Source organism: Sitodiplosis mosellana, unplaced genomic scaffold, assembly GCF_009176505.1.
Source record: "Sitodiplosis mosellana isolate CC-2019 unplaced genomic scaffold, AAFC_SMos_1.0 Smas_scaffold_3, whole genome shotgun sequence".
NCBI lineage: Eukaryota > Metazoa > Arthropoda > Insecta > Diptera > Cecidomyiidae > Sitodiplosis > Sitodiplosis mosellana.
The window spans coordinates 7,929,163-7,956,124 of NW_022595246.1; the positions used below are offsets into that span (position 1 = coordinate 7,929,163).

The window sequence follows — 26,962 nt, forward strand, 5'->3', positions numbered from 1 at the left end:
GTTGCTAGTGAAAACGAGAAATCCAAGCTCAAATATTTCCTGGATGATATGCGATCGCAGAACTTTATTTCCGATACGGAAAAGGATTTTCTAAATGTAATTTTTTCATGTTTACTCTTCTATCCATTTTTCATTTGTCAAATCACGTATTCCCATATTATGTACGATTTTCATATCATTAAATTCTGAATTCTCAATCGTTTTTCTTGCAGCTTTTTGAGATGAAAGAAGTGGTGGAATGCCTGTGTAAAGGCATAAAACGCGCGAGTCATACCCACCAAGTATACGCGCCTTTTGTATGTCTCTCCATTTCATAAGTCCCCGGGCTTACGAGTATTTGCGCCAGAAATTCGCTAACCATTTACCACATGTCCAGACCATTCGGCAATGGTACAGAAATTCCAATTTAGATGGTTCATCGGGCATAAACCACCAGTCTTTGGATGCGTTGGCTGCCAAGGCAAAAACGATGAACAAGCAACTGATTATTACTTTAAATTTTGATGAAATCAATATTCAGCGGACTATGACATGGTGTCGGGCATCGAACAAATTCATTGGTCTGATAGATGTCGGCACACCAAATCAAGATGAAGAGTTCACACTCGCAAAGGACGTTATAGTGTTTATGGCGGTTGGAATTAATGTACAATTTCAACAGCCCATCGCCTATTACTTTATACAATCACTAAAAGGAAAAGAAAAGGCCATCTTGCTGGAACAAGTGATAGATGAGGTTACGAAAAGGGGCATAATAATAGCAGATATTTCGTGTGATGGCCACAAAACGAATCCAGCTATGTTCAAACATTTAAGAACAAAATTGGAGCTACAGGACGGGGATTCTAAATGTTATTTCGTTAATAAAAGTAATGAAACTAATAAAATTAACATAGTACTCGATCCCAGTCACGCAATAAAATTTAAAACAGTGGCAGTAACGACAAATAGGTGCATAATATCTCAAAGCGCCAATCAAATTTTTATTATCAAATGTCGTTTAAAAATTACATTAATTTTTCGTATAATATTTTCTGTGTCTTGAACAGAATTAAAGTGATTTTAGATTCAATGCTCATATTTTTTATTTAATAACCAAAGGCAGTATATTTCAAAAAAGAAATAAAACCAAGATCTTGTAATTCATTTTGCAAATAAATATATTACTTCAAAGTTACTTTGATGAAATACATTTCATGTAGTATGCCAAAAAATAGTTTGTTGTGAAACAACAAAATAGATTAAGTAACTTAAAACTGAAGAACGCAGAGCGGAGCGAAGTTGTTTTATATTTGGTGACCTGAACTTTATTGTACTGTGTATGCTATGTATTTAATCCATACATACATTGTGATGTACATTTCATGTAACGGCCCAATTATAGTTTGTTATGCAATAACAAACTAGACCCAAAACGAGTCCTTAGGTTCTAAAAGACTCTACGCGTAGCTCAGAGCGAGAATGTTCACCGAGTGAAGCGAAGGTGAACTTTCTTGTTTGTTTATTAATTCATATGTTGAACTGTCAAAATTAAAATGATTTTCTTTTTTAAAAAACAAATGTTAAATTAAAAACGAATGTAGTTGCTTTGTGTCCATGTTACATTACAAATGGTCTGATTTATTTTATTATTATATATCGATAAAGTTCAGTCCATTAAAGAAAAAAAAACGAATAAACAAAAGAGATTAATTTTTTTTTCGTGAAAATACAAAATGTCGCATAATCGAACAGAAAACAAACGTTTCTAGTCCACTTTGTAAAGCACTAAAATTGTCTCTAAATAATTCGTATCTGATGCATCATGGCTGCGACGTTGGTCGTCGGATGGCACATTTCGTAGTGTATTCGTTTTGAATGACCGTGAATTTGGCAAAATATACGATCCAAGCATATTGTTTGTGGTTGAATTTTGATTGCTCAGCGTTGACATTGGTGACGATGCTTCGGTGCGTGATATCATTGCATTGCCCATTGCATCATCGCCCACCGTTGACATTTGAATATAAGGATATAAGTTTGGAGTTTTTGGAAGAGTGTCTCAGCTCGGCGACATTTGGCTCCTCCTTCTTTGCGACTCTGATTATGAGAATGAGAAAAAATATTTGGTTAAACGTTGAAAATTACATTTGAAAAGAAAGGGAACGCACCGATGGGAATGTTTCGATCAATTTTTCCGTGATCAATGCGTGCACTTCTGAATGATTTCACGAATGAAAACAAGCACATCAGTAGCAGCTTGTTCATTGGTGTCAGGCAAGAACTCGGACAACACAGGAATAACGGTGGCTGCAACATCTGGGAACTGTATGAATGGAATGGATCAGAAATGTTAACATTCTTTTTTGTATGCCAATCTTTAATTGAAATAGCTTGAAATGTGGTTTGAATGACGACTTACGTGAATGCAACAGCTTTGCAATGTGCACACGAGCAATTGGCGGTATTTGCCGGTGTCCTCATGTTCGATATTGTGAGTTTTGGAGATTTCCTTCTTCAAAACTAGCACCATTTCTTCGATATTTTTGGATGATACCAAATCCATTGCCAAATTCAATGTCTTGCGTTGCACTTCAATTTCTGGAACATCTACCAACAGCTTCGTTCGAACAGCATTTGACGATGAATTGGGCAAATTGTTGATGCAACGAATGAAATGTGAACGTTCACTTGGATTTGTGTGGCATACCTACAATTAAATCGATTATTTTGAATGTATTCGAATGTGAGATTTGTTTTACCTTGTAAATCAATTCAACGATGATCAATTGTAGAATGTCACCAAAATATAAACAATATACAAAATACACACGAATGACAGTTTATGATCTGTTGTTGCAAGTTCAGTCTGAAGTTGGCAACGTTCAGTTTGAGTGATTGAACTTTTCCAAAAGCACTGTAGCTTTTTCAAACAACACACAAAATATTATTATTGTGATTGAAATTAAATACTTTTATTTTCAATACTTTTTGAATTAAAATTTAAATCATTGAATCAAATTTGCATCAAGGTTTTAATTTCATATTCATTTTTTGTTTTTGTTTTTACTTTTATATTTATATTGGAATTCGGTACATTCAGAAGCACACACAATGTAAACTAACCACGTGTAGGGGGCGTCTTGGCGCGATACGTCAAATATTTCCTATTTGTTATATACATTTAAAGCGTCCTTGGAACAAGTGTCTATTTAATGACTACCGATGTACCGATTCTTGTGGCTTTTACAATTTGCGTTAAAACACGTTCTTTTGAAGTGAATTCTATTGTTATATTTAAATAAGTTAAAATTATTTTCGATCGAATAAAAGCGGTGGTAGTGAAAAGTTAAAGATGAATTCGGCAACAAGTTCACAAAATGTCAAATTGACAAAAAAGAGAAAACGAGATTTGGCGACTCCAAAGGTAACAGCTATTCTGTTGTTATGAAGCTCATATATTTTCATCTCTCAATCCCTCTTGCTCAATTTGTTCAAATTTTCAGAAGAAATCTACAAAAGTACACAAATTGACACAAAAATCTGTTGAGCATAGTGAATCGGATTTGAAACAGAATGAATTATTTCCAAGCAATGGCAATCCGAGTAAGAGAAAACGTGAATCTGTGTTTGTTCCAAAGGTAAAAACTGTTTAATTTTTCGGACGTCCACTAAACTTTTTATCTCTTACTCTTTTGCCCAATTGTATTGAATTTGCGTCAATTGAAACACATTACCCATATACATTTCATTCAATCATCCTTGAGTTGAGTTGGAATTAAAATGATGCAATACGGCGAAAGAGAGTGAAATAAATAGTGAGTCTTATGTACGATGATTAGCGTCACTTTTTTCATTGATTTTTTTTTAGAATAAATCTTTCAAAGATCCTCGTCTGGATGATTCAAAACTGTATAAGGTTTGTTCATTCGTTTGTTTGCCTTCTATGTTCACACAATATTATGAGAAAAATTACAATTTTAGCCCTGTTTCGTGAAGTTAGACAAAATCGATCCCAAAAAATCAGCAGTAGCTCGTAAAAAGAAACAGAAGCCCGTCGAACGTAGTTCAATATTCGATCAAAGAAAAACACCAAAATTGATTCGCAAAATCTATCGCCCAAATATTGTAATTGAAGTGAATGACGACGCGCCCGAATGCAATGAAGTTGAATTGGATTCGGAAGAGAGCAAAGAGACAAGAAAAGGTAGTGAAAATAAAACAAAATAGTATTCATTTCTTACTCACAAAAGGTGTTTTGCTTTTCAGAGGCTCACGATAGTGAAACTGTTGACAATCAAGAATCAGATGAGACGAAAAATGATGACGAAAACTTTTCAGTTGGTGCTAATCTGAATGAACAGACAAGAGACGTGGAAGATAAAAATAACTTGAGCTATGAACGAGCTGTCGGTAAAAAGAAAGACAGTACTGAAATGATCTTTACAACACATGAAAAACAATTGTATGGAAAGAATCGAATATTGAACAATGCCCGAGTGAACGCGATAGGCGTTGATGAAAGCCTACAGTCGTTCGATGAGGCTTTCATAGTTTTTATGTTGTAGTGTTGGCAACACTGGTTGCCGGTTTGAAATGTAAATGTCACTGTCAATGAATAAAGAGTGGCAGTTTAATATTGAGCAGCACACTAAGCAGACGTATTGATTATTACATTGGCGACAGACAGAACGAACCAGTGCACGGAAAGAAAACAAAGAAGAAGAAGAAAGAGAAACGGAGAAACATGCAGCGAACGCGAGCAACAGATGGACCGCCTCCGTTTGAATTCAAAGCGGATGGAAATTGCGGTGGCGAATGGAAAATATGGCTGCGTGGGTTTGAAATCTTCGCCCAAGCAAATTCGATGGAGGACGCCGAAGAGAAATTGAACTGGATGCTACATTACGCCGGTGCAAAAGTTCAATCGGTTTATTATTCACTGCCGGAAAAAGAAGTCGTAGAGACCGCACGAAAAGGCCCATTGGCAACGGGTTATGTTAAATCTCAACCACAAGACGAATATGAACAAGCGGTGGCGAAACTGTGTGAATTTTTCGAACCGAAACAGAACATTTCGTACGAGCGACACGTTTTCAGAATGTTGACACAAAACAAAGGTGAGCGAATCGACATGTTCATGATGCGATTGCGTGAGCAAGCTGAACGCTGCGATTTTGATGAGCAGCTCGATGAAAACATTCGTGACCAAATCACGAGCGGCTGTCACTCGGATGTGTTGCGACGCAAAATATTGGAACGAGGTGATGAAAAGTTGGAACGAATTGTCAAAATGGCACGAATCTTTGAAGCTGTTTCGAAGCAACAGAAAACGTTCGAAAGGGAAGCAACACTCGTACATACAAGTCCGGTGACAGTTGATGAACGGAAAGATGAAAGTGTGTGCAATATCAATACGAAACGTAAATTTGCAAGTCGTCGAAATTTGCCGCCGAAGAAAAATATGGATTTTGGTATTGTGTGTGGCCGATGCGGTTCGAAAGGTCACAAGGCATCAGACGATTGTTGTCCGGCAAAAGGCAAGACATGCCATCGTTGTGGCCGCAAGGACCATTTCTCTCGTTGCTGTTTTCTTCGCGAATCCGGAGACCAGAAACGCTTCGTTGGAAAAAGAAAGGGCGACACGGCAAATGATGAACAGTCGAGCAACAAAGTAAAACGAGAAAATGTGCAAGCGATCGAGATGGAATCGAAGCCCGAATACAAAAGTATTGAAGATGAGTATGAGGACATTTTCATGGTCGATTCAGATGATGATGGTGGCGATTACAACAAAATGTGGGTAACAATCGGTGGTATTGATGTTGAAGTGATCGTTGACTCAGGCACAAAGCGAAATGTCGTCGACAAAGCGTCTTGGTTAGAATGGAAAACCAAAAATATTGTGACCACACATCGACAGAATGGAGTTGATATCAATTTCAAAAGTTATGGGGCGCATCCATTGAAGTTCATAGGAATGATTGAAACGGTGGTCAAAACGGCAACGAACGAAAAGTTGGCCAAGTTTTACGTAGCTAATGAACCGGGACAGATATTGCTGGGATATGAAACTGCCAAGGCACTTGGAATACTGAAAATCGGGGACGATGTGGAGCCGAAAAATGCTATCAATGTCAATGTGATCGATGAAAATGAAGTCGACTGTAAACCGCTGGGAAAAATCAAAGGTGTGACAATTGACATTCCAATCATACCCGACGTGAAGCCTGTAGCTCAACCATACCGCCGTGTACCAGTTGCACTAGAGAAATTGGTTGACGATCGAATCGAACAAATGGCTCGTCAAGGCATTATCGAGCAAGTTAGCGGTGTGGCTAAATGGGTGTCGCCGCTGGTTGTTGCACCAAAGGGTGAAAATGATGTCCGCATCTGTGTCGATATGCGGCGCGCCAACTTGGCGGTGGAAAGGGAAAATCATCCATTGCCGACTATGGACGACTTTTTGCCGCACCTGAGCGAAGCAAAGTGGTTTTCAAAATTGGACATTAAGCAAGCATATCATCAGGTTGAAATTTCGGAAGAATCACGAGAAATTACCACTTTCATGACACGAAAAGGATTATTTCGGTACACTCGACTAATGTTTGGCATTAACTGTGCGCCAGAGATTTTTCAGAAACTTATGGAACAAATACTAAGTGGATGTGAAGGTGTACTCGTTTACATCGATGATATCGTTATTTATGCGCCAACGAAAGAGCTCCATGATCTACGGCTTCGAAAGGTGCTTGATCGAATTCGTGAATTCAATATCACACTGAACAAAAGTAAGTGTAAATTCGGACGCACGGCAATTGATTTCTATGGCCATATTTTATCGGACGCTGGGATAAAACCGAAACACAATAAAGTCAAGGCTGTGCAGGAATTTCGCGCACCCAAAAACGCCGAGGAGGTTCGTAGTTTCATTGGACTGGTGAACTATGTGGGTAAATTTATTCCGAATCTGGCGACTATTAGCGAGCCGCTTCGCCAACTTACAAAGAGAGGCGTCAGATTTGAATGGGGCCGTGAACAACAATTGGCATTTGACACATTCAAAGACAGATTGACAGATAATTTGTTACTTGGATATTACAATGTGAAATGCCGAACACAACTCATTGCTGATGCAAGCCCAGTCGGATTGGGTGCGGTACTGACACAATTTCAAAAGGGAGAAAATCGAGTCATTGCGTACGCTAGCCGCAGTTTAACTGAACCAGAACTCAATTATGCACAAACGGAAAAAGAAGCACTCGCCCTGGTATGGGCAGTCGAACGATTTACGTATTATTTATACGGACGTGAGTTTGAACTGGTGACCGATCATAAAGCTCTCGAAACACTGTTTGCACCAAGGTCAAAGCCATGCGCGCGAATTGAAAGATGGGTTATGCGATTGATGTCATACAAGTTTAAAGTGATCTACAAGCCCGGAAAAACGAACATTGCCGACCCATTGTCACGACTATTGAAACAAATGAACATACCATCAGACAGTGATGACACAGAGCAATACATTCGATGGATTGTGGCGTATGCGGAGCCAAAAGCAATTAAGTTGGGTGAAATTTCGGAAGCATCAACGAAAGACAGCGAAATTCAAGCAGTCAAACATGCGCTGTACGAAGGAGAATGGACAGATTCGGCATCGGCATTCAAGCCATTCGGGCTGGAGCTATGTTTTGCTGGTAACATTTTGTTGCGGGGAACACGGATTGTGATGCCACACATCCTGCGTGAGAAAACACTGGAATTGGCTCACGAAGGTCACCCCGGCATGACGGTGATGAAACGTCGGTTGAGAGCGAAAGTGTGGTGGCCTAAAATGGACACTCGGATAGAGGAATTTGTGAAGAAATGCCGTGGCTGCTTGCTAGTAAGTGCACCATCAGCACCCGAACCACTCAGAAGAACGGAATTGCCTTCGGCACCTTGGCAACACCTGGCAATTGATTTTCTTGGCCCATTGCCATCAGGTCATTACATATTCGTGGTGATTGATTATTACAGCCGATTCAAAGAAGTGGAAATAATGACGAAAATTGATTCAAGCGAAACTATTAAACGTTTGGAACGCATTTTTGCTCGCTTTGGATTGCCAATTTCCATACATGCGGATAATGGCCGTCAGCTCGTGAGCGAAGAATTCAAACAGTATTGCCGAGTGAATAACATTACGCTGATTAGCACCACACCTTATTGGCCACAACAAAACGGAGAGGTTGAGCGTCAGAATCGGTCGTTATTGAAGCGATTATCCATTTGTCAGAGCGAAAAAGGAAATTGGCAAGAAGACTTGCAAAAGTACTTACTCATGTATCGTTCAACTCCGCACTCGACAACGTTGAAAACACCGGCAGAATTGATGTTCAACAGAAATATTCGTGATAAATTGCCATCAATGGATCAACATATCGAAAGAGAAGACAGTGAAGTCAGAGATCGTGATGCGGACATGAAACGAAAGGGAAAAGAGTATGCCGATCGCAAGCGAAACGCCAAAGCAAATGACATTGAGGAAGGAGATGAGGTAGTGGTCAAGAGACAGATTGTATCGAACAAGCTTGACACTGCTTTCGAGCCAGCAACTCACACAGTAACCAAGCGAATGGGTTCAGAAGTTATTGTAGTACATTCGGGGACGGGAAAGTCATACCGTCGGAATGTAGCCCATGTTAAGAAGATTCCGGAACGTATCGATGTTCCTTCACAGCACTCACCACCATCAGGCGAAACATCATCACAACACGTGCCACAGCCTCAGCTGATACCGACTCGAACATCGACACGGAAACGATCTACACCAAGCTACTATCAGGACTTTGTACAGCCGAAGCAATCGAAGTGAACACGTCAGCGGAACAGGACTACATTACATTTAACTGCATCAGTTCATTTATTTTGCATTTGTTGATCTCAAATTAAATTAAATTAAAAAAAAAAAAAAAACAAAACAATTTAAAAAGAAAGGAGTAATGTAGTGTTGGCAACACTGGTTGCCGGTTTGAAATGTAAATGTCACTGTCAATGAATAAAGAGTGGCAGTTTAATATTGAGCAGCACACTAAGCAGACGTATTGATTATTACATATGTACATTTTAAATACCGAACGCCTAGGCTTTCATTGCTATTCTCACTTCTTTCGTGCATTTGTAGCATTGAAAGCCTAGGCGTTCAGTTGTACGTGAAACGTACACAGCTCAGCTCGAAGCCGATGCCGTGTGTCACACTCACACTTACGTACTGCGTCGGCTTCGAGTCTCACGAGCGAATGCTTGTGACTGTGTGTAAGTGTGTTGTCATTACCGGCAAAATTGTATAAACCGTCAAACAATATTATTTTATTTGTTTATGTTGATAATTTGTGTTTGTACTTAAAATGCAAATGGTTTTGCTTCTGTGCAATTGTTCTTGACCATTCTTATTCAATTATCACCTCGGAATATCACACACATAATATCATCGCATTACTGAATTTGGTTTTTCATTTATAGAAACAGCAACGGGTGTTAGCATTGACGCTCTTTCCAAACCAAATTCCGAATACGTGCATGCAGTCAAATAGTAAGTTCAATAAAGGACGGTCAACCATTTTGCTTTGCTTTGTTCTCATTTTCCTCTATCTCATCGTGTGTGGATGACAATTTTCCAGCGCAATTTCCAATCGAGTTCAATGAGATATTAATGACTTCATTCCATTTGTATACAATCAATTAAGGATTACACATGTGCTACACACTCGTATGCTTGATTTCATACTCCGACATCCGCTGTTCTATCAGATGACGTGATACGAAAACGGCGACAAGAGATCTTGGCACTGAAAATCAATAATAATAAAGAGAATAGCAGCAGTTCACAAGAGGATGAGGAGAATGAGGCCATTGGTATTCGCAAGAAACGCGCATTTTTATGTTTGAGGTATGCTATTTTCCATTAAACCAAAATAAAACACCTCCAGTTTTGCAACAAAAATGCTAATTGACTTTTTCTTTCAATTAGGGACATGAAACGACCACTTCAGGAATCACATTCTGTTTGAACAACATTGCAAGAAATCCCGAATCCCAGAAAAAAGGTTTCAAAGAAATTGTTGAAGTATTTGGAAACGATACCAAAGAGCCAACAACACTGATTAAAGTGAATCAACTGTCCCATTTGATAGTGAAAGAATCGCTGCGTTTGTTTCCATCTGTTCCATTCATCGGTCGTCTTTCTTTAGAAGTCATTCAATTATGTACGTTGGATTTGATTATGGGATGAATTATAAATGAGTAGTTTCTCAAGAGAATTTCCGATTTATTAATTCATACCAATTAATTTGAACCAATAAAGTAATTTAACATCATTCTGTGTCATTTCAGTTCAAAACCCAGTCATTCCAGCCGTTTCAAATATTATCGTACCCATTTATTACATGGGCCACAACGAAAAGTACTTCGATGAACCTGAAGAATTCAAACCGATGTGAGATTTTCGGGCGAACGATCGATGGGAAAACAGAACTCCTTCACATACATTCCATTGTTAGCCGTTCCACGCAATTGTTTTGGCCCAAAGTTTGCATTCTTTGAAATCAAAAGCATCGTATCAAAGATTCCACGTGAATTTGAAATAATTTTAACCAATAAAAGTGAAACGTGCCCTGTACTATCTGTAGAGTCAGTTTGACAGCCCGAAAGTTCAATAAGTTTCTATTTAAAGCCACGAGCACAGGGAGTTAGTAAAACGTCCGTTACATGGTTTTTGGCTTCGACTTCGAGGAGAAAGAGAGTTGGATATATACAACTTGTATTCACCATCTCTTTCGATGGAAGTTCAAAACCTTATAGCATGCGTCTTGCTAACTCCCTGTGGCCACGACTTTATTAAATTGTTCGATTCTTACATAGTGGCATATACTTTTTAATAACTATTTGTTGAAAACATTTTTATATATCTTAAAATGACTTATGTAAGAAGGTCCTCAGTTTAGCAATTCAAAGTGGAATTATAGCTGATGTCATGAAGTCACACATTGCATGAACTAAAACAGAAAAACGTTGATTTTTTTTAACGGAAAAGACATGAAATTTCGGAAAATTCAATGACAAAATCAATATTCTCCTTTTCCCATTTAGCAAAAATTCATCAGATTTCACGGGCTAGTTAACGGATGACTCCTTTGTCTCTGGAATGTTTGGACAATTTGCATACAATGTTACATAAAATTTAAATAAAGGAAAAATAGTTCAATTTTAATACCAGATAAATGGCACTGTCAATTAATATTTTATCCCATCGACGATTCTGACCAAAATATTCTAAAGGCTATATCTTTGCCAAATGGCCATCGATTTGGATATTTTATTCAACCAATGAGATCTACTTTTGGAGATGAATCCGACGATAAACATATCTTTTAAATATGTTAAACCATTAAAAATATTATGTTGGCCTACTGCAAACTTTATTCTATAGAATAAAGTGTAAAGTCGATCGAGCATCAAGAAAAGGGGATAGAAAAAGTGTCGTTTGCAGTGTGTTTGTGCGAAAATCAGTTTCCCTTGATGAAATATTTGCCGAAAGACTGAATCTGGAAAGCCGCACGGGAGCAATGATTTTGAAATGTGGCGAATCGGAGGTGTATATGATACATTTGCCGAAAAAAATATTGACTGCAACCAACTATTGCTTCGAAAGTCCGAACAACATGTTTGAATTCCGCAGTTTATTGATTAGATTCAAATACGTATAATATGTCTGTAAATTCAATCATCTCAAATAATGTTAGTTCAATTAAATCCTGTGATGAATTGGACAGTGCATATCGTCAACGCCATATATTTATGTGTCTCTTATCAATCGCCATCAATTCAATTTTCGAGAGATTTTCTCCCAATAGCTATTTACAAATCCATAACTTATTTTTTTTTATTATTATTCTAGCAACAAAAAGTTTGTAAATACTTAACTATGAGGAATATTTATAACGATTTTTATGAAACAAAATAAAACAATTGCGATTTCAATGGATGTTCATATACATCCAAATGCCGTTAGATGTCGCTGGTTGAATGCAAAATATGAACGTCAGAATATTTGAACATGAACTGTCATTTTTATGTGAACAACAACAACTGATAGCAGTAAACATTCAAATCATACATAGTCGACACAATTTAAATAACAATCGCAATAATAATTAAAAATAATAAAGATAAGTGTTACAATGGCAACTGATGACAACGAAGAAACTCTTTTTGGGAATCGAAAGCGGTAGAGACCGCTCAGAAAAGCCACGGAAAAAACAATTTCTTATGTTGTCGAAGTAGACGATAGTGAAGTAGTGAAGGTAAAAAATTCATTGAATTTGTGTGTGTGTTTTTGTTTTCTTCCCTTGACTCCATGAATTATTTTAATGCTCTTTTATTTGCATTATTTTCAATAATCAGTTAACTTTCAAATGCAAAAAGAATTGAATATTTTATGCCATTCCAGGTTGAAAAGAAGCGGATACGCAATTTCGTTAAGTGCCCAGAATGCCAGATGTATTTTGGGACAAACAATTTCAAAGCACACTTCCGTACAGTTCATTCGAAAGATGCATTTTTCTGTTTGACTATTTGCGAGCTTCCACACAACACAGGAAAATCACATAGTTTCAAACTATTGAGAAACTACAAATTACATCTTAGGAATTACCATCAAATGTCCACTACTGAAATTGCCCAACAAGTACAGAAAGCGAGAACAGAAACTAAACGAAATAAATCGTACGTACCGCTTGATTTAGAAAATCAAAGTCCATCTCTACCTACACCACCTCCAAATCTGAATAAGTGGCGCGGACCTCTTACGCGGAGTAAAAAGGATTTGCCGAAACTATCAAAAAACCATCGAGCTCTCACATCGAAAATGATTTTGCGATCGTTATCCAGTCAAACGCCAAAGCAACAACATAGGTTCCCATTGAAAGGAGCTATGAAAACGCCCGGCATGAAAAATTGCACAGAAGCAAAGATTAAGAAGAAAATGCGGATGACATCAACTCATACGGTTCCAAAGATCATAATCCGCGAGATCTCAAGGTCAATTGAACCAGAAGTCATGGCGCCCGATTTAAGTGTTCATCATATGTCACCGACAAAATTGAATAATGAGCTATACGATCACTCATCAGATATTGATATTGATATTGATATTGATTCGTATTTTCCGGTAAATAATTCGGAGCAAAATTTTAACCAGCCAGTGTGTGATGATGAACCACAAAATAATTCGAATGCTGATTCAACAGCACCAGTTGGTTTGAATTCCAATGATTTACTCAGTATCGAAGCGACGGTATCATCTCAGCAACAAAAACATCTAATACGCTCAAACACAAGTGTATTGGATGCCAAAAACAGCACACTGGAAAAAGATGAAGTTGAAAAATCTAAACATGAATTTCTAGCATCTTTTGGGCCAAGAAAGGAATCAATTGAATGGGATCGTGTGCTTGAGCTCCATATAAAACATGAGTCACAATATGAATCACAAACATCTGAAAGTAGAAGCGATAATATTCGTCGTTCCAAACGAATCCTTTACAAAAAGAATCTGTATGAATTCAGATCTCCGATTTCAGTAAATAATGATGAACCATTTTCGGTCTGCACAAGCAACGATTGTTTCATCGCTGACAGTGGCGAAAGTGATTCAACTGACAATTGGCACATTGGACAAATTGTATGGGCCAGTTTCCCATTCTGGCCAGCAGTTATATTCAATTGCAAAGTCGAAAACATATTTCAAAAAGGTGAGACTTTCCTTTCAAAATGGCATCAAAATATAAACATAACAATTACTTTGAATATTTATTTATTTGTTACGATTGCCACGAATTGTGTTTCAACATAATCTCTCTGTTTGTATTAACCTCTTTAGATAATCAAATTCATGTAAAATTCTTATATGACAATGGACGTCGTGATTGGGTGGACGCTAAATCAGCGATATTACCATTCAAGGGTCGTAATGAGTTCGCCAAACAATGCCAGGTACAGTATTTTTTCTCTGTTTCTCATTTTTATCGGTCAAACACTTTCTTATGACGAAATAACAGTCGTTTAATCGAAATTCTTTTGATCATTGCATGGAATACTATTTTGTAAGCAGAAATATATAAGTTTCGTACAACGAATTTGAAACCCATTTTTTTGAAATCCGTATCACACTAAGCGGTGAATGTATTTTGTTTTCAGTTGCCAGCCAACAAACGTAACAAAGCGTACGAATATAATCCCAGCAAAGAGTGGAACGTTGCAGTTCAAGAAGCGAATGTTTTGTAGTGCATCACATTATCCAATCGTATCGAGTTTTATGATAAAATTTTGATGGCTTCGGTACATAAGATGGATACTGAAATACGTTCGAATCGTCACAAAGTTGAAGACCGTTGCGATACACCACAAACGTTTTACACCGCCTTTTCGTCGATGAAACAATCAGTGTCACCGGCATCGTTAAGCCCGACATTAAATGGTCGTAATTATGACGTTGGTAAAAATATCAATAATTACTTAAAGTCGGTCGAACTGAGTCGACCTGAGGAACTGTCTGAAGAAGATTTGCAAATGGATGACTCGAGAACGTTTGCTGCAATAACTGAGTCACCAAAGTCAGCGATCAAATTTACTGCCGTTTGACCAAATTGGTGTATGATAAACTGAGAGACGATGACCGATTGTCCAGAGACAGTCAAAATACCATAGTCAATGAGAATAAGTTTGTGGCACATCTGAACGAGCTTTGGTCGGAAATGGTGAAAACAAAACAGAATCCAAAAACATCGTTGAAACGTTTGAGTCAAAAATTGTCCATCGATAGTGTAGCATCGAATTCAACGGCTGGTACACCGAACCAAACCAAACGCCAAAGACAACTTGCCGTTAAGAAGGCGATGGCTGAAAAGCAAATGGAAGCGTTGTTCAATGAGATTAATAAGAGCCAGATCAAGGAAAAACCATCGAAAGAAAAAATGGAGCTTGAAAATCAACGCAAACTTCACGATAATCTCATAATGAATTTCTGCATAAAACGTTACCCGACAAACTTTTTGCTCAAAGGCTTGCCCAAAAATCCAATCTGCCAATTTTGCCTTGGAAGTGGCAGTGTTATGAAATGCGCAGGAAAATGCAGCCTGTATTTTCATAGGGATTGCCTGAGTAAGTCGCTTTCAGATGCAGACTACAATGCGATTTTGAAGCGAAAAATGTTGGAAAACGATGAAGAAACGATTGATACTGTTTCCATTATTGAAGAGAATTTGGATAAAATGCAGTGTGCAACTTGCACAACGTCAACAGCCAATGTCTGTTTTATATGTTCGGATTCAGGCGCCGATTGTGTTCAATGTTGCGACAAAAATTGTGGAAAAGCATACCATTTGGAGTGCCTCAAGTATTGGCCACAGCACAAAAAGCAATACGCAAGCAGCCAACTCAAAAGTTTGCACTGCTCTCGACACGTCTGTCATACTTGTGTTTCGCCCAACATTCGCAATTTGTTTCAAACCACAGAGCCAGATAAGAAGCTAATCAAATGTATACTGTGCCCGGGAACATATCATCGTTCATCGGAATGTATTCCAGCTGGAAGTGAGCTGCTATCGGAGACACAATTGATTTGTGCTCGCCATCAATCAACCAAAAATGATTGGAAACGTACTCACACAGATCATTGTGTTTTATGTTCTGGACAGGGTGAAGTTTTTTGTTGCGATCATTGCCCTCATGCATTTCATCAAAACTGTCTGAAAGGAATTGGTATAAATGTAACCGTTGGTAATCATTTCGATTGTGAGGTAATTTAAATGGAAAACACAAATTCAATATCATACTTTCTAATTGATTGTATTTTCAAATTTGGTATCTTCTTCTTGTGAACATAGGATTGTGAATCCGGTCGTCGGCCGTTGTTTGGAGAAATCGTGTGGTGTAAATATTCACGATCACAATGGTGGCCATCAATAACAGTACCCACACCGTGTATTCCCGATCGAGTGATCGCCAGAAAAAAGGAGCCCAATCAGATTTGTGTATTCTTCTTTGGTACACATGATTACGGCTGGGTGTCTCAGACACAAATCTATCGATATGTGACCGAAGATAAAAATTTCCGGACGGGAAATGAAACGAAGAAATTGAAAAATGCGATGGATGAGGCCGAACAGTGGATGAGTCGATATAAAGAGATAAGCGAGAAAAATGCCAAATCCAGTAGTACGGCCAGCAAGCCACCACCTTACAAAAAAATCAAAACCAACCGAGTGGTAGCCAGGTTCAAGGAGTCGGAATACAATGAGTGCAAATGTCGCCCCGATGATCCAGCACCGTGCAGTATCGAAAGCAATTGTTACAATGCAATGCTGAGCTTTGAATGCGATCCGGACTTATGTCCAGCGAAAGACAAGTGTCAAAATCAAAATTTTCATCGTGGAGTACAGTTTTTGTTTGAAGTCAAAATGACCAAATCCAAAGGGTGGGGCCTATTTGCCAAGGAGAAGATTCCCGCAGAGAAATTTATCATTGAGTACATGGGAGAGGTGATAGACAGTGTGGAATTTGATCAACGTTTCAATCGCGCCAAAGCCAATAAAATCGAAAACTACTATTTTTTGACAATCGGGCAAAATATGTTCATTGACGCGGCCGTGTATGCGAACGAGGCACGTTTCATTAACCATTCGTGTGATCCAAACGTTGCGCCAAACAAATGGACACATGGACAGTGTACTCAAATGGACAAGAGCAAATTCGCATTGGACTCTTTGCACGGCGCGAGATTCTACCGGTACGTTAGTATATCTTCAGTTTGGTTTCAATGCAATGCGCGTTTTCTGGAAATCTAATTGCTATTCTGTTCTTTTTTGTTCCATTTTTACAGGGCGAAGAAATCACTTTTGATTACAACTGGGGCAAAAAGAATATGCAGACCGTGTGTCAATGCGGATCACAAAAGTGTCGAGGCTACATTTAAACTGTTGTATAGATCAATGGTTAATGTGACATTATTGTCTAGTTAAAATATTTATTTTATTTCGACGAATTCTTTTAACATGTGGATTTAGAAAGAATTAAGCCGACTGTTATTTTTTTTTACTTAATTGTAGTATTTTCGCTTTATTGATGTTCATTTGTTTTGACAATATAAATCAATATATTCTTTGAAAAGGACCGTCAATATTGAAACTTTTTGTTTTCTGGATACGTGAATGCCGAGTGATGATGTAAGTAGGGTTTACAAACTTTTCGACAAATACCGCAAACGGTGTTATAAAAACGTTATTTTTCTGTAGTGTTTTTTTTGACAGTCCAAAATACCGCAGAAATAACGATAAAAAACGAAAAAAACGTTTTTTGGGCGTTATATAACGGCTCTGTAAAAAAACGTTTTTAAGAAACACTGAAAAAAATAACGCGTTTTTAAACCCTAGATGTAAGTGAAATATCGAAAGCAATTACGAATTGCTCAGGTACGTTTCTATCAATACCTACTGAAAGTCTACTGAAACTCACAAGGTAATGAAGGGCATTTGGCAAATTTATAAAAAAAAATTATATTCTTTTTACTTCACAAATCTAGTTCAAATTCTGCATACCTTACAGAAAGTTTGGAATGAAGCTTAAAAATGAGATAAGATTTATTTAGCCATTAGGGTAATAATCCACAGTTTCGTTTGTGATAGTCCCCTAGATAAGTTGAACAACATTTACACAGGGAAAGTAGCATTTCTATTCATTCTCTCTTTTCCAAGAGGTTTGATTGCTTACGATGACCATCTGATCAAAGACAATTTTATGAAAAGTACATATGAGTCAGTTAAATTGGATTGACTGAGATTTGAAAAGTGTATAAGTCGAATACAACATAAATCGCAATCACAAACACACTCTAAATAGAGCAAATCAAATCAACTCTAAAAGCAGAAGTATTCATGATTTGATCGAATTTGGATGCAAATATATCTGTGCTTGATAAACTGACTCTACTGCCCTGAGTGAAAATTACACGTGTGATATTTGCAATATGTTGATGAGTACTATTTTGAACTATTTACTTGTTATCTGAATCAATCAAAAAGCCTTCAATCATACTCAATTGTACAAGAACACTCAAGATGGCATTGTTAATTTATTGAAATTGGAAAAAATTACTTTTTTATTACTGAATGGAACAGTATTTGTATTATTGGAAAGAATGAATATGTCAAATCTCTCTTACAATTGCTTTTTGCTTTGATCACGCATGGAGATGATTTGCATAATTGGGAAAACTTAATCTTGATAGTTATGTGAAACCATATGAAACGGCATATGTAAATCCTAGGGGAATTTAACTCTTACGAGTTCAGCATGTTTTTTGCCAGTTTGCTTGATTCGCGGGAGTTCGACGCGTTCCTTGTACGTACTGACGCGCACGGTCACAAGTTTACACAAGTTTGTTTATGGTTTTGCGCGTTTTTCAAGTTGTTATTTGACAATTAAAACGCGTTTCAAGCTAAAAATCGGTTGTTTACGTGTATAAAGATTTTTCACATCCTTTCCAAAAGTTCAAAGATTTATATAATTATAAAATGGACAAAGGAAATATTTTTAAAGAGCTGGAGAAAGTGTTGAAGAAAAAGTTAATCCAGATATAATAAATGGAACGACTGATGTGTGCGCGTCGTCCAGCTACAAGTTTGCACACGAACTCGCGCGCGTTCGCGCATGTTGTTTTAATACGGAACTTGTCAACTGAGTGGAATCATGCAAGTTCTCTGGTGAATGTAACAATTTCGTGCGCGTTTATATCATTTCTTTACAAGTTTTCACGTAGTTAAATCCCCCTAGTGTAAATCAGTGCACTATTATTATGAGAATGATTAGAGTCTGATTTCACTTTCATCATACGGATTCTGTGATTAACTGTGACGCACAAATGAAAAGCCCCATATTGTTCGGAGACATGTTACGATGACTAAGAATGACAAGTCGTTCAATCCATTTTAGAGGAATAAGTGCGGGAATGTTTTTATTCACTTCTCTATCCAATAATAAATTCAAAAACTGATTTATGAAATTTCAGTTTAGAGTTACTTGGAAGAGTTTTTTGTTCCTGTTTTATGCGTTAGCCAAACATGCAATGAAATAGATACATATGACAATTTTTGTCCAATTCCACGTTGCACATCGTATCCAAAATAAATTAATTGAAATCTTCAAACATTTTTTCCACACACACACAAATTTATTAAAAACTTCATATTCAATTTTCTTGAACTTAGCATATACATCTCCGCATTAGGTGTTTTGTCTCGAAATCAACGGGACCACGTAATGAGATTACATTGTAATATTTTGTAAAACATTTATTGTGCAACAATTTCTTTGCATTGAGTTTCGTATTTTACGCGTTTTTGGTGAATGGATTCCTGCCAATTTCGCGTAGTTTTACGTATTCGGAATTCGAATAGTCATTTGTGGCTGGGTGTAAGCACAGTGAAACGAAGTTATATCTCGTTTTAATACAAAACACAATTGAACACCGAAGACGAACTTAATGTGAGTTGAGTTGAGCACTGTATAGGTGACAATAGTTGGGACTAACCTTTTTATTTCGGTCATATGTCGTCATTTGTGCTGAATAAAATGGCGTTCAATATCAAACGGACGAGACAAAAAATGAGAAAAGTACTCACAGAGACTAATTAACATACAAATTTTATATACTAAATCTACCTCTAATTGTGACTAATTTCAGCTCGACATTCTCATTAAAATATCATTTGATTGTATTATTTTCTTGATCAATTGTCATATTATTTTCGTATTATGTCTCTTCTTTTCGCTCATTTGGCTTGGGTTATCCCGAAACACATCGAAATCGATCAGTTTATTTATTTGGCATTCAAGAAAAGACCATGCTTAAAGTGACTAGAACGAAAATGTACCATTATCAATCAAGCGGGTGTCATTATCAAATATTGATGACACTGATGAGAGAGAATAAAATCCCAATGAAATTTAAAAAAAAACAACTGACTTTTTTTTCCAGTGATTTAAAATGTAAGCAATCACACGCTGGAATCAAAAACAAAACATTTGATTGTATAGATTCATCACTTTTTACTGCCATTGTTCTTGTAATCATTTCGAAAATATAACAATCTCAATATTATTTAATATTAATCAAAAATATGCATACTTGAGTAAATCAATTGGTTTGGATATGATTCCCAAGAAAATCGTGAATGTAATGATAAAATCCCCAGTAAGATGTCTCGTTTATGGAATCAAAAAACTCAAACTCAAACACATGTATGCGAAATAGAATTTTACTTTCTTGCTAGTCTACTGGTCCACATTCGATATGAATATGATTACATATTTAACAAACAGCTGGTTTTGTCTGAGAGATCAAGCGGACACAGGTACACTCTGAGTTGATATATGTATTTGACGGTGAGCCAAAACAAATATCAAGTTATGTTTTACATGTTTAAATCTTTTGGAATTGCTTTATTAGTGATATTTCCATACGTCTACAAAATGGGTTAAGTGATAGAATTTAAAGCCTCCAATTTTTGAATTTAACCAAACAAAAGAAAAAGAAACGGTAAATTATTTGAATAAAATATTGTTACTATGTTGGAATATGTTATTAAATAAAAAAATGCTTAAAATATGCTGCAGAAAATATGTCAAAGCCTATAATTGCAAATAAGAATGCAGGATTATTGCCGTGGTTGATAATTGACTTTGAACGTTATTTCAAACATAGCAGATAATTAAGAGGAATAATTAGAACACGTTTTTCTGAGTAGACACAAAGGCAAATCAAATTATTGACTTAATTTGATCAATTATTATTTGATAAGCCAAGCCGCTAACATGATGCTAATAAATGTTTTCCAATAATAAATTGTGTACATTCCGTGTGGCGGCTGTTGAACGACAAAGTCATTTGAGGCGACGCGAGCGCCCCCAATTTCAAAGGGCACATCAATGTAATTTAACATTTCGAATCGGAACTACACAGCGCGCCAATTCGAAATATAGGAAAATATAGTGTCAACAGCCGCACCATGGTACATTCTTGTGAGCAACTCACAATTAGAATCGAACTGGATTCCTTTGAATTCACCACTCGTATTCGTTGGATTCAAATTGAGCTCAAGGCACATATAAGAATATTCTAAAAATATTATTTTTCGAAAATAGCAAAAAATGTTTGACGAAAATAGCAAAGTCCCAAAGAAAGACAAAGCAATATAATTAGTTAAGTTTTAGCGGCTTTCTGACTATACAATCTACGCTGTCGGATAAAGAAAGATGAGAACGAAGAAGATTGACGTTACCGATCATCAGAACTATCTAAAATAGAATCTTAGCTAGTGTTAAATTTAAACTAAGATATGGCGCCTAAGCAAATCATGATTTACAGGAGATTCACAGCATGAGTCACAGATCCATATGACGACAATATCAGGCTTTTCTGACTCTTCAAAGTTCTCTTCTGATCAATAATAGAGAACAAACAAATGTGTGATAAATTTAGAACAGAGCTACATTTTAGTTCATCAAATTTATTCAATTAGCAGGTGCTCCCTCTACCATTGTGCGTCTTTGAGATTAATCCTCTTCGATTTTTCTCAAAATAGTTTCCATGTGAAGAGTTCTGGGATGGAATGGAAAAAAATTCAATGCAAATTAAGCAATAATACTTAGGTTCAATGGGAATAATTTGTACTTTAAATTTTCTCTCTGTGTGTGTCCCTTCTTTCTATAGGGTCTGTGTTCTATTTGGTGTATGATCGTTAGCGTATGAAGTTAATGGTGGATGGAATAAACATGGGAATTCGGGACACGATGACACATCGTCATTCTGAAAAATAGCCGATCTCTCGAATGCTAAATAAATAGATTGCTTTGTTTCGGATTTTTTTTGGGGATAACCTAGACAAATGAGCTAAAATAAGGGACGTGATATTGAAATTAATTTGACAAATATAAAGAAAACGATAGAATGAGAAGACATTCTATTGGGAATGTCGAGTTAAAAACAGTCACGATTAGAAACAGATTGAGAATATTTGCTTATACATTGATGAAATCAACGAGAGAGATTGAAATCCCAATGAAATTGTTTGAGTTAATGATTCTTATTTGTACGGAAATTGATTTTAGCACTATAACACACTGCAAACGACACTTTTTCCATACCGTTTTTTGATGCTCGATCGACTTTACAATTATTTCTTACAACATAAAAGTTTGAAGTAGGCCATCATAATATTTTTAATGGTTCGATAAAATTAAACTAATTTCTTTAGAGTGTATGTGCAGAAAACTGTAAATTGGAAAGTGTAACACATTTTACGAAAATCAACAAATTTTATAATGTAACTTCCATCAACTATATATATATATTTATTTCAGTATCTTCATATAATAGTGAATAATATCAAACATTTCATTTAGCAAAATGACCTGGCAAATCTATGTGGCATGCATGTAACATATGTTGTTGTAAATCCTTTGAAATACATAAGTTTTTCAGAAACTTCATTATATGAGTAAATCTTGTACGTTTGTGTGGCAATAACTTCAGTCCAGTGATAGTTCTTTCTACATATATCATGAATATTAAGTAAAAAGTGTGGTTGATTTTCGTGAAGGAAAAAGAAAACTATTGTCTTGATTTCTCCGCTTTTTAATTGTACGCAATAGTCACAGGATTCTCCTGGGAATGCTTTTGTTGATGTAAATATTTCACCAGCCAAATTGAGTCGTCTCCAGATTTTCATATCGTCTTCATGTACACCTGCTTCCAATAAAATGGGAACATATTCAGTTATATCGAAATCAGTTCGTATTTGTTGCGTAAGTTCAATATTATTATCCACCGTGGAGTTCGAAATCTCAGTACCGATCTTTGAGGCAATGTATTTTTTATAAATTTGATCCAAAACGTCAGTTTTCCCAATTACATGATCTTTTAATACACCAATATTATTCTCGAATCCGAATAAAGAGTATGCCCACATTGGTCCACAATTCATCACTGAGTCTCGATAATGTTTCAGTAAATGAAGGTTCATAGTTACTGAACCCTGTCCATATATCGATTCATACTCAATTGCAAAATCAACTAGCATGTCATTTGCGGAATTCAATTCACATAATGTGATATTTTCTTTACACAATATGTACGTTGCTATGGCAAGTTTTTCGAAATGTTTTACTAACTTTGTGGAGAGCAGACCGGGCAATGTATAACGCAGGTAAAACCATAGAAAATTGAGACATTCAGATGCTTTAAAATCAGCAAATTCGAAAATCGATCTGGGTTTCCTGCGTACTGACAGTGGTGGCTTTAGTTTCAAAATCCTTGAGTTCAATATTTGTCTATCGTTCGGCTTCAGTTTGTATTCTTTGTACGGTGGTGTTGGCAGTTTTTTCTTGCCCATCCATATTGCTATCAAATCTTTAACTATGCCTAACCCGACGCCATGCATAATGTCTATGGGGAAGGACTTTATCAAATCAATCTCTGAAAACATCAGCACAGGACTTGGTCCTTTAATTCCTTCAAGAATATTCTTTTCACTACACATTGCGGATTGCTGGATGGTTTCATCATGTGTTCTCAGTTGACTTGTATGGCTCAGCTCTACAAAACGAATTGTTTTTCCTTTTCCTGTCAAGTTTGCTATTGGCATCCCTGGATGCTTACAATAGGAGCATCCGAACTTTCCGTTGTGCCCGATATTGTTTAGGACTGCGGCTTTCGCTGGTAAGTCGCAAGCGACGATTGAAATCCTAATTTCAAAATTTATAATTTCTCCTCCTGAAGTTAGAAGACTTTGTTCTTTATTAATTTCAATCTCCTTAGCAACTGGATAAAGTAACTTATTCATGTCGGGTTTCTCGATACCGTAAAAGAGAATCGATACGATTATATTTTCGGGCATATATCGAATAGCCGGAGGCAAAAAGTTTAGATAAAATTGAATGGGCCACAAAGATCCACGACTGCTTTTGAATATAGATGCACCGTCCAAATTCATTGTTAAGGTGAGCGGAAGTATATCTGCACCCGTATTTTGATTACTGAAGATTTTTCCATCATCAGTATCGGATATTACGTCAGCAACATGATCACGATGTATATGGTCGATTATTTGCTCGAAATGCATGCGCAAAATTCGTAGAATTTGTGGTATTAAAGGAAGATATACTAGAAAATTATTTTTTTTTTTGAATTTTTCTTAGCTATTAAACCACATTCACATGCGTTTTTGTCTTCCACCAACTCCGAACAGTTCACACAAAAGACTAGAAATATAGGTTTTACGGGACTTAACTCAGCCGTAGTTCTTTGGAATGTTGATTTTGTCTCTGGTATTTGCAATTGTGCACCTGGCATTCCATTCATCAGTTTTATTACATCTGCAACACTTTTGTACGAAAGTCGATTTTTGGTTTGTATGTTGCTGACTTCGCATAACTTTTCTGTGACAATATTTGTACACTGTACAGGTTCACATATGCCATGGCTTTCATCTGAAGGCGTATTTCTGATATTCTCATCACTATTGTTCAATAAATCATTTAAATTTAAATTATATGCGAATTTAACTGCACTCGAACAATTATCATTTATTGTATCTGTTTCTTTTTCAGCCGACATTTTATTTTTCTAAGAAAGAAGTGTTGTTCAAAGCTGTTTCAATATAATTCATACATTCATGAGTAGAATTAATGTGTTCAATGCACAAAATGTTCTAAAGAATGGCAATGTTCTAAAAAAATACCTCAAAGCAAATAACTAGAAAACATTTTCACAAAATTCTTATTAGAATCATAAGACATATAGGATCATTTTGTAATAAAAGTTTATGAAAAAACAAAGTTTCTGATTTATTAGAAAAGGTTTTTTTTGTCCCGAAAAATTATCATATAACAGCGTTTATATAGCGAGTTGCATTCTGTTGCGAATTAAACACACTCGGCCGTCATAAACGTCAAAATGGAACCACGAGAGTGTTAAACTATTTGAATTCACTCCATTATTACGTAAAAAAATTTACAGTAACCACTTCGTTAAGCAAAGAATAGAAATAATGCCGAAACCAAATAGCAAAAATGTTAAAAACAATGTGTCAATTAAGAAATTTCTTACAATTGTTAAAAAACCCAGTTTGGAAAACAGGAATGATTTTTTAAAGAAGAGATTAGCAGAAGGTCTAGAAAAAGCTAGCAGTGATGGTGTCCCAGTGGAAAAAGAACCAAATATTCCTGAAAATGATCCAGAGAAAACGCAGTGTAGTAAAGTTTTGGCCGCTGAATTGAAAAAAACTAAAACACTGCTAAAAAAGGCCGGTGAAATTATTTTAGAAAAAGAGTTAAAATTAAAAATTGCTCAGAATATTTCGGAAACAAAAAAAACCGACAACGCAAGCATATTTTCAGCGTATTCATATCTATTCCGATCAGAAGATTTCAAGGCAATTTGTTCAGTTCAACCTGGAAATTTTTTTGATTCGAATTTTGTTTTAAAATTAATGAAAGGCTTCTATAGAGAAAATGAAAAGGTTTTGTCCAATCGGTCAGCTGCAGGCAGAAAGCATAGAGGCATGCAAAAAGATGCCATAACCCCAGAAAAAAAAGTTAATCACAGAAATATTCAACTCAAGAATAATTTCCGAAATGAAAAACTACAACGATGATGAATTTCAAAGTGAGGTGAATAAAAGATCTAAATCGTTAAACCGATGCATCAGATCAGCAATATGGAATATTTTGGCTGGTTTAAGAAGATCAAAAAGACCATCAGACGATCAACAAAAAGATTATGAAACAGAACAGCAGCCGCAGCAACACCAACTTGAATGTCACCAACAACTCAGGTAATATTTTCTATATATATCATGAAATTTATGTCGATAAATAAATATGATATTTTACAGCCTTAATCGGTCTCAAAATAGTCCATACCTCGAAGGGCAAGCACTACAGGATCCATACCCACCGAGTAATGGAAAATTATTAAAAATTGAAAAAAAAAAATTATAACATATTGTTTTTGTTCCAAAAGACCATCAGACGATCAACAAACGGATTATGAAACAAAACAGCAGCCGCAGCAACGCCAGCTTGAATATCACCAACAACTCAGGTAAAATTTTCAATATATATCATAACATTTATGTCGATAAATAAATATGATATTTCACAGCTTTGATCAACCCCAAAATAGTCCATATCTGAAAGAGTAAACACTACAGTACCCATACCCACCAAGGTATCAACCAAATCCATATTATGGACAACAGCTATACCAACAGAACATATACCCAAACCCGTCATCATATCCACCAAGGTAAATACTTCAATGAAAAACGCGTAACAATTAAATTATAACAATTTGAAAAATGAAACTTTTATTTTACAGACAAATTTCTTTCCAACCAAGCAAATATTCTGGACAATATACATTCCAGGGCTCACAATTCTCAGGGTAAATCAGTTAACTTGAATCATCTTCTGAATATTAATAAATTCCATATTTTTTCTAGCCATGATACATTTCAACAGAGTTCAAATATAGTAGGGTATATCTCAGGTCATCAGCAATATGGAGCGAGGTAACGAAAAATATATTCATTTCAAAACGATTTGAACAACATAATATCCGTGTTTCAGCGATTCAGGCATCAATAATTTCTATCAAAGTCGAATGGATTACCAACAAGAACACTACCAACAACTCTAGTCATCTTATTCGCAAAAAGGATATCATTGCCTGGATTCGATTTTCCATTATATAAGCAGCCTGATAAAAGTGTTCGATCGATATTTCAAATAGAAAAAATGGATGTATCTACAGCATCAGGCGAACAAGGGAAACTTGTCCCGCGTAAAGCGCAAATTATTTTAAGTAAAGTCAACATGTTAGTAA

General features: G+C 36.3%; 3 protein-coding genes across 3 annotated transcripts in view; all 3 read left to right on the forward strand.

Moving 5' to 3' along the window:
• The window catches only part of LOC129566082 (kinesin-like protein Klp10A), a 267,051-nt gene that overhangs the window by 110,347 nt on the left and 129,742 nt on the right, over positions 1-26,962 (forward strand). The window lies entirely within an intron of this gene.
• On the forward strand, positions 4,727-8,836 carry LOC129565805 (uncharacterized protein K02A2.6-like). Its single transcript, XM_055441038.1, has one exon. The coding sequence runs from the start codon at positions 4,727-4,729 to the stop codon at positions 8,834-8,836; it is 4,110 nt and encodes a 1,369-aa protein (XP_055297013.1).
• On the forward strand, positions 14,775-17,039 carry LOC129565808 (nuclear receptor binding SET domain protein-like). Its single transcript, XM_055441043.1, has 3 exons — positions 14,775-15,818; positions 15,906-16,807; positions 16,901-17,039. Exons 1-3 carry the CDS (start codon positions 14,775-14,777, stop codon positions 17,037-17,039), a joined length of 2,085 nt encoding a protein of 694 aa, XP_055297018.1.

What these genes read in the sequence shown, in the direction of transcription:
- LOC129565808 (XM_055441043.1), top strand. Translation starts at nt 14,775, where the DNA reads ATGGTGAAAACAAAACAGAATCCAAAAACATCGTTGAAACGTTTGAGT. An exon ending in GTAATCATTTCGATTGTGAG is followed by an intron (nt 15,819 to 15,905) that starts GTAATTTAAATG and finishes TTGTGAACATAG; the next exon opens with GATTGTGAATCCGGTCGTCG. An exon ending in CACGGCGCGAGATTCTACCG is followed by an intron (nt 16,808 to 16,900) that starts GTACGTTAGTAT and finishes CCATTTTTACAG; the next exon opens with GGCGAAGAAATCACTTTTGA.
- LOC129565805 (XM_055441038.1), top strand. Translation starts at nt 4,727, where the DNA reads ATGCAGCGAACGCGAGCAACAGATGGACCGCCTCCGTTTGAATTCAAA.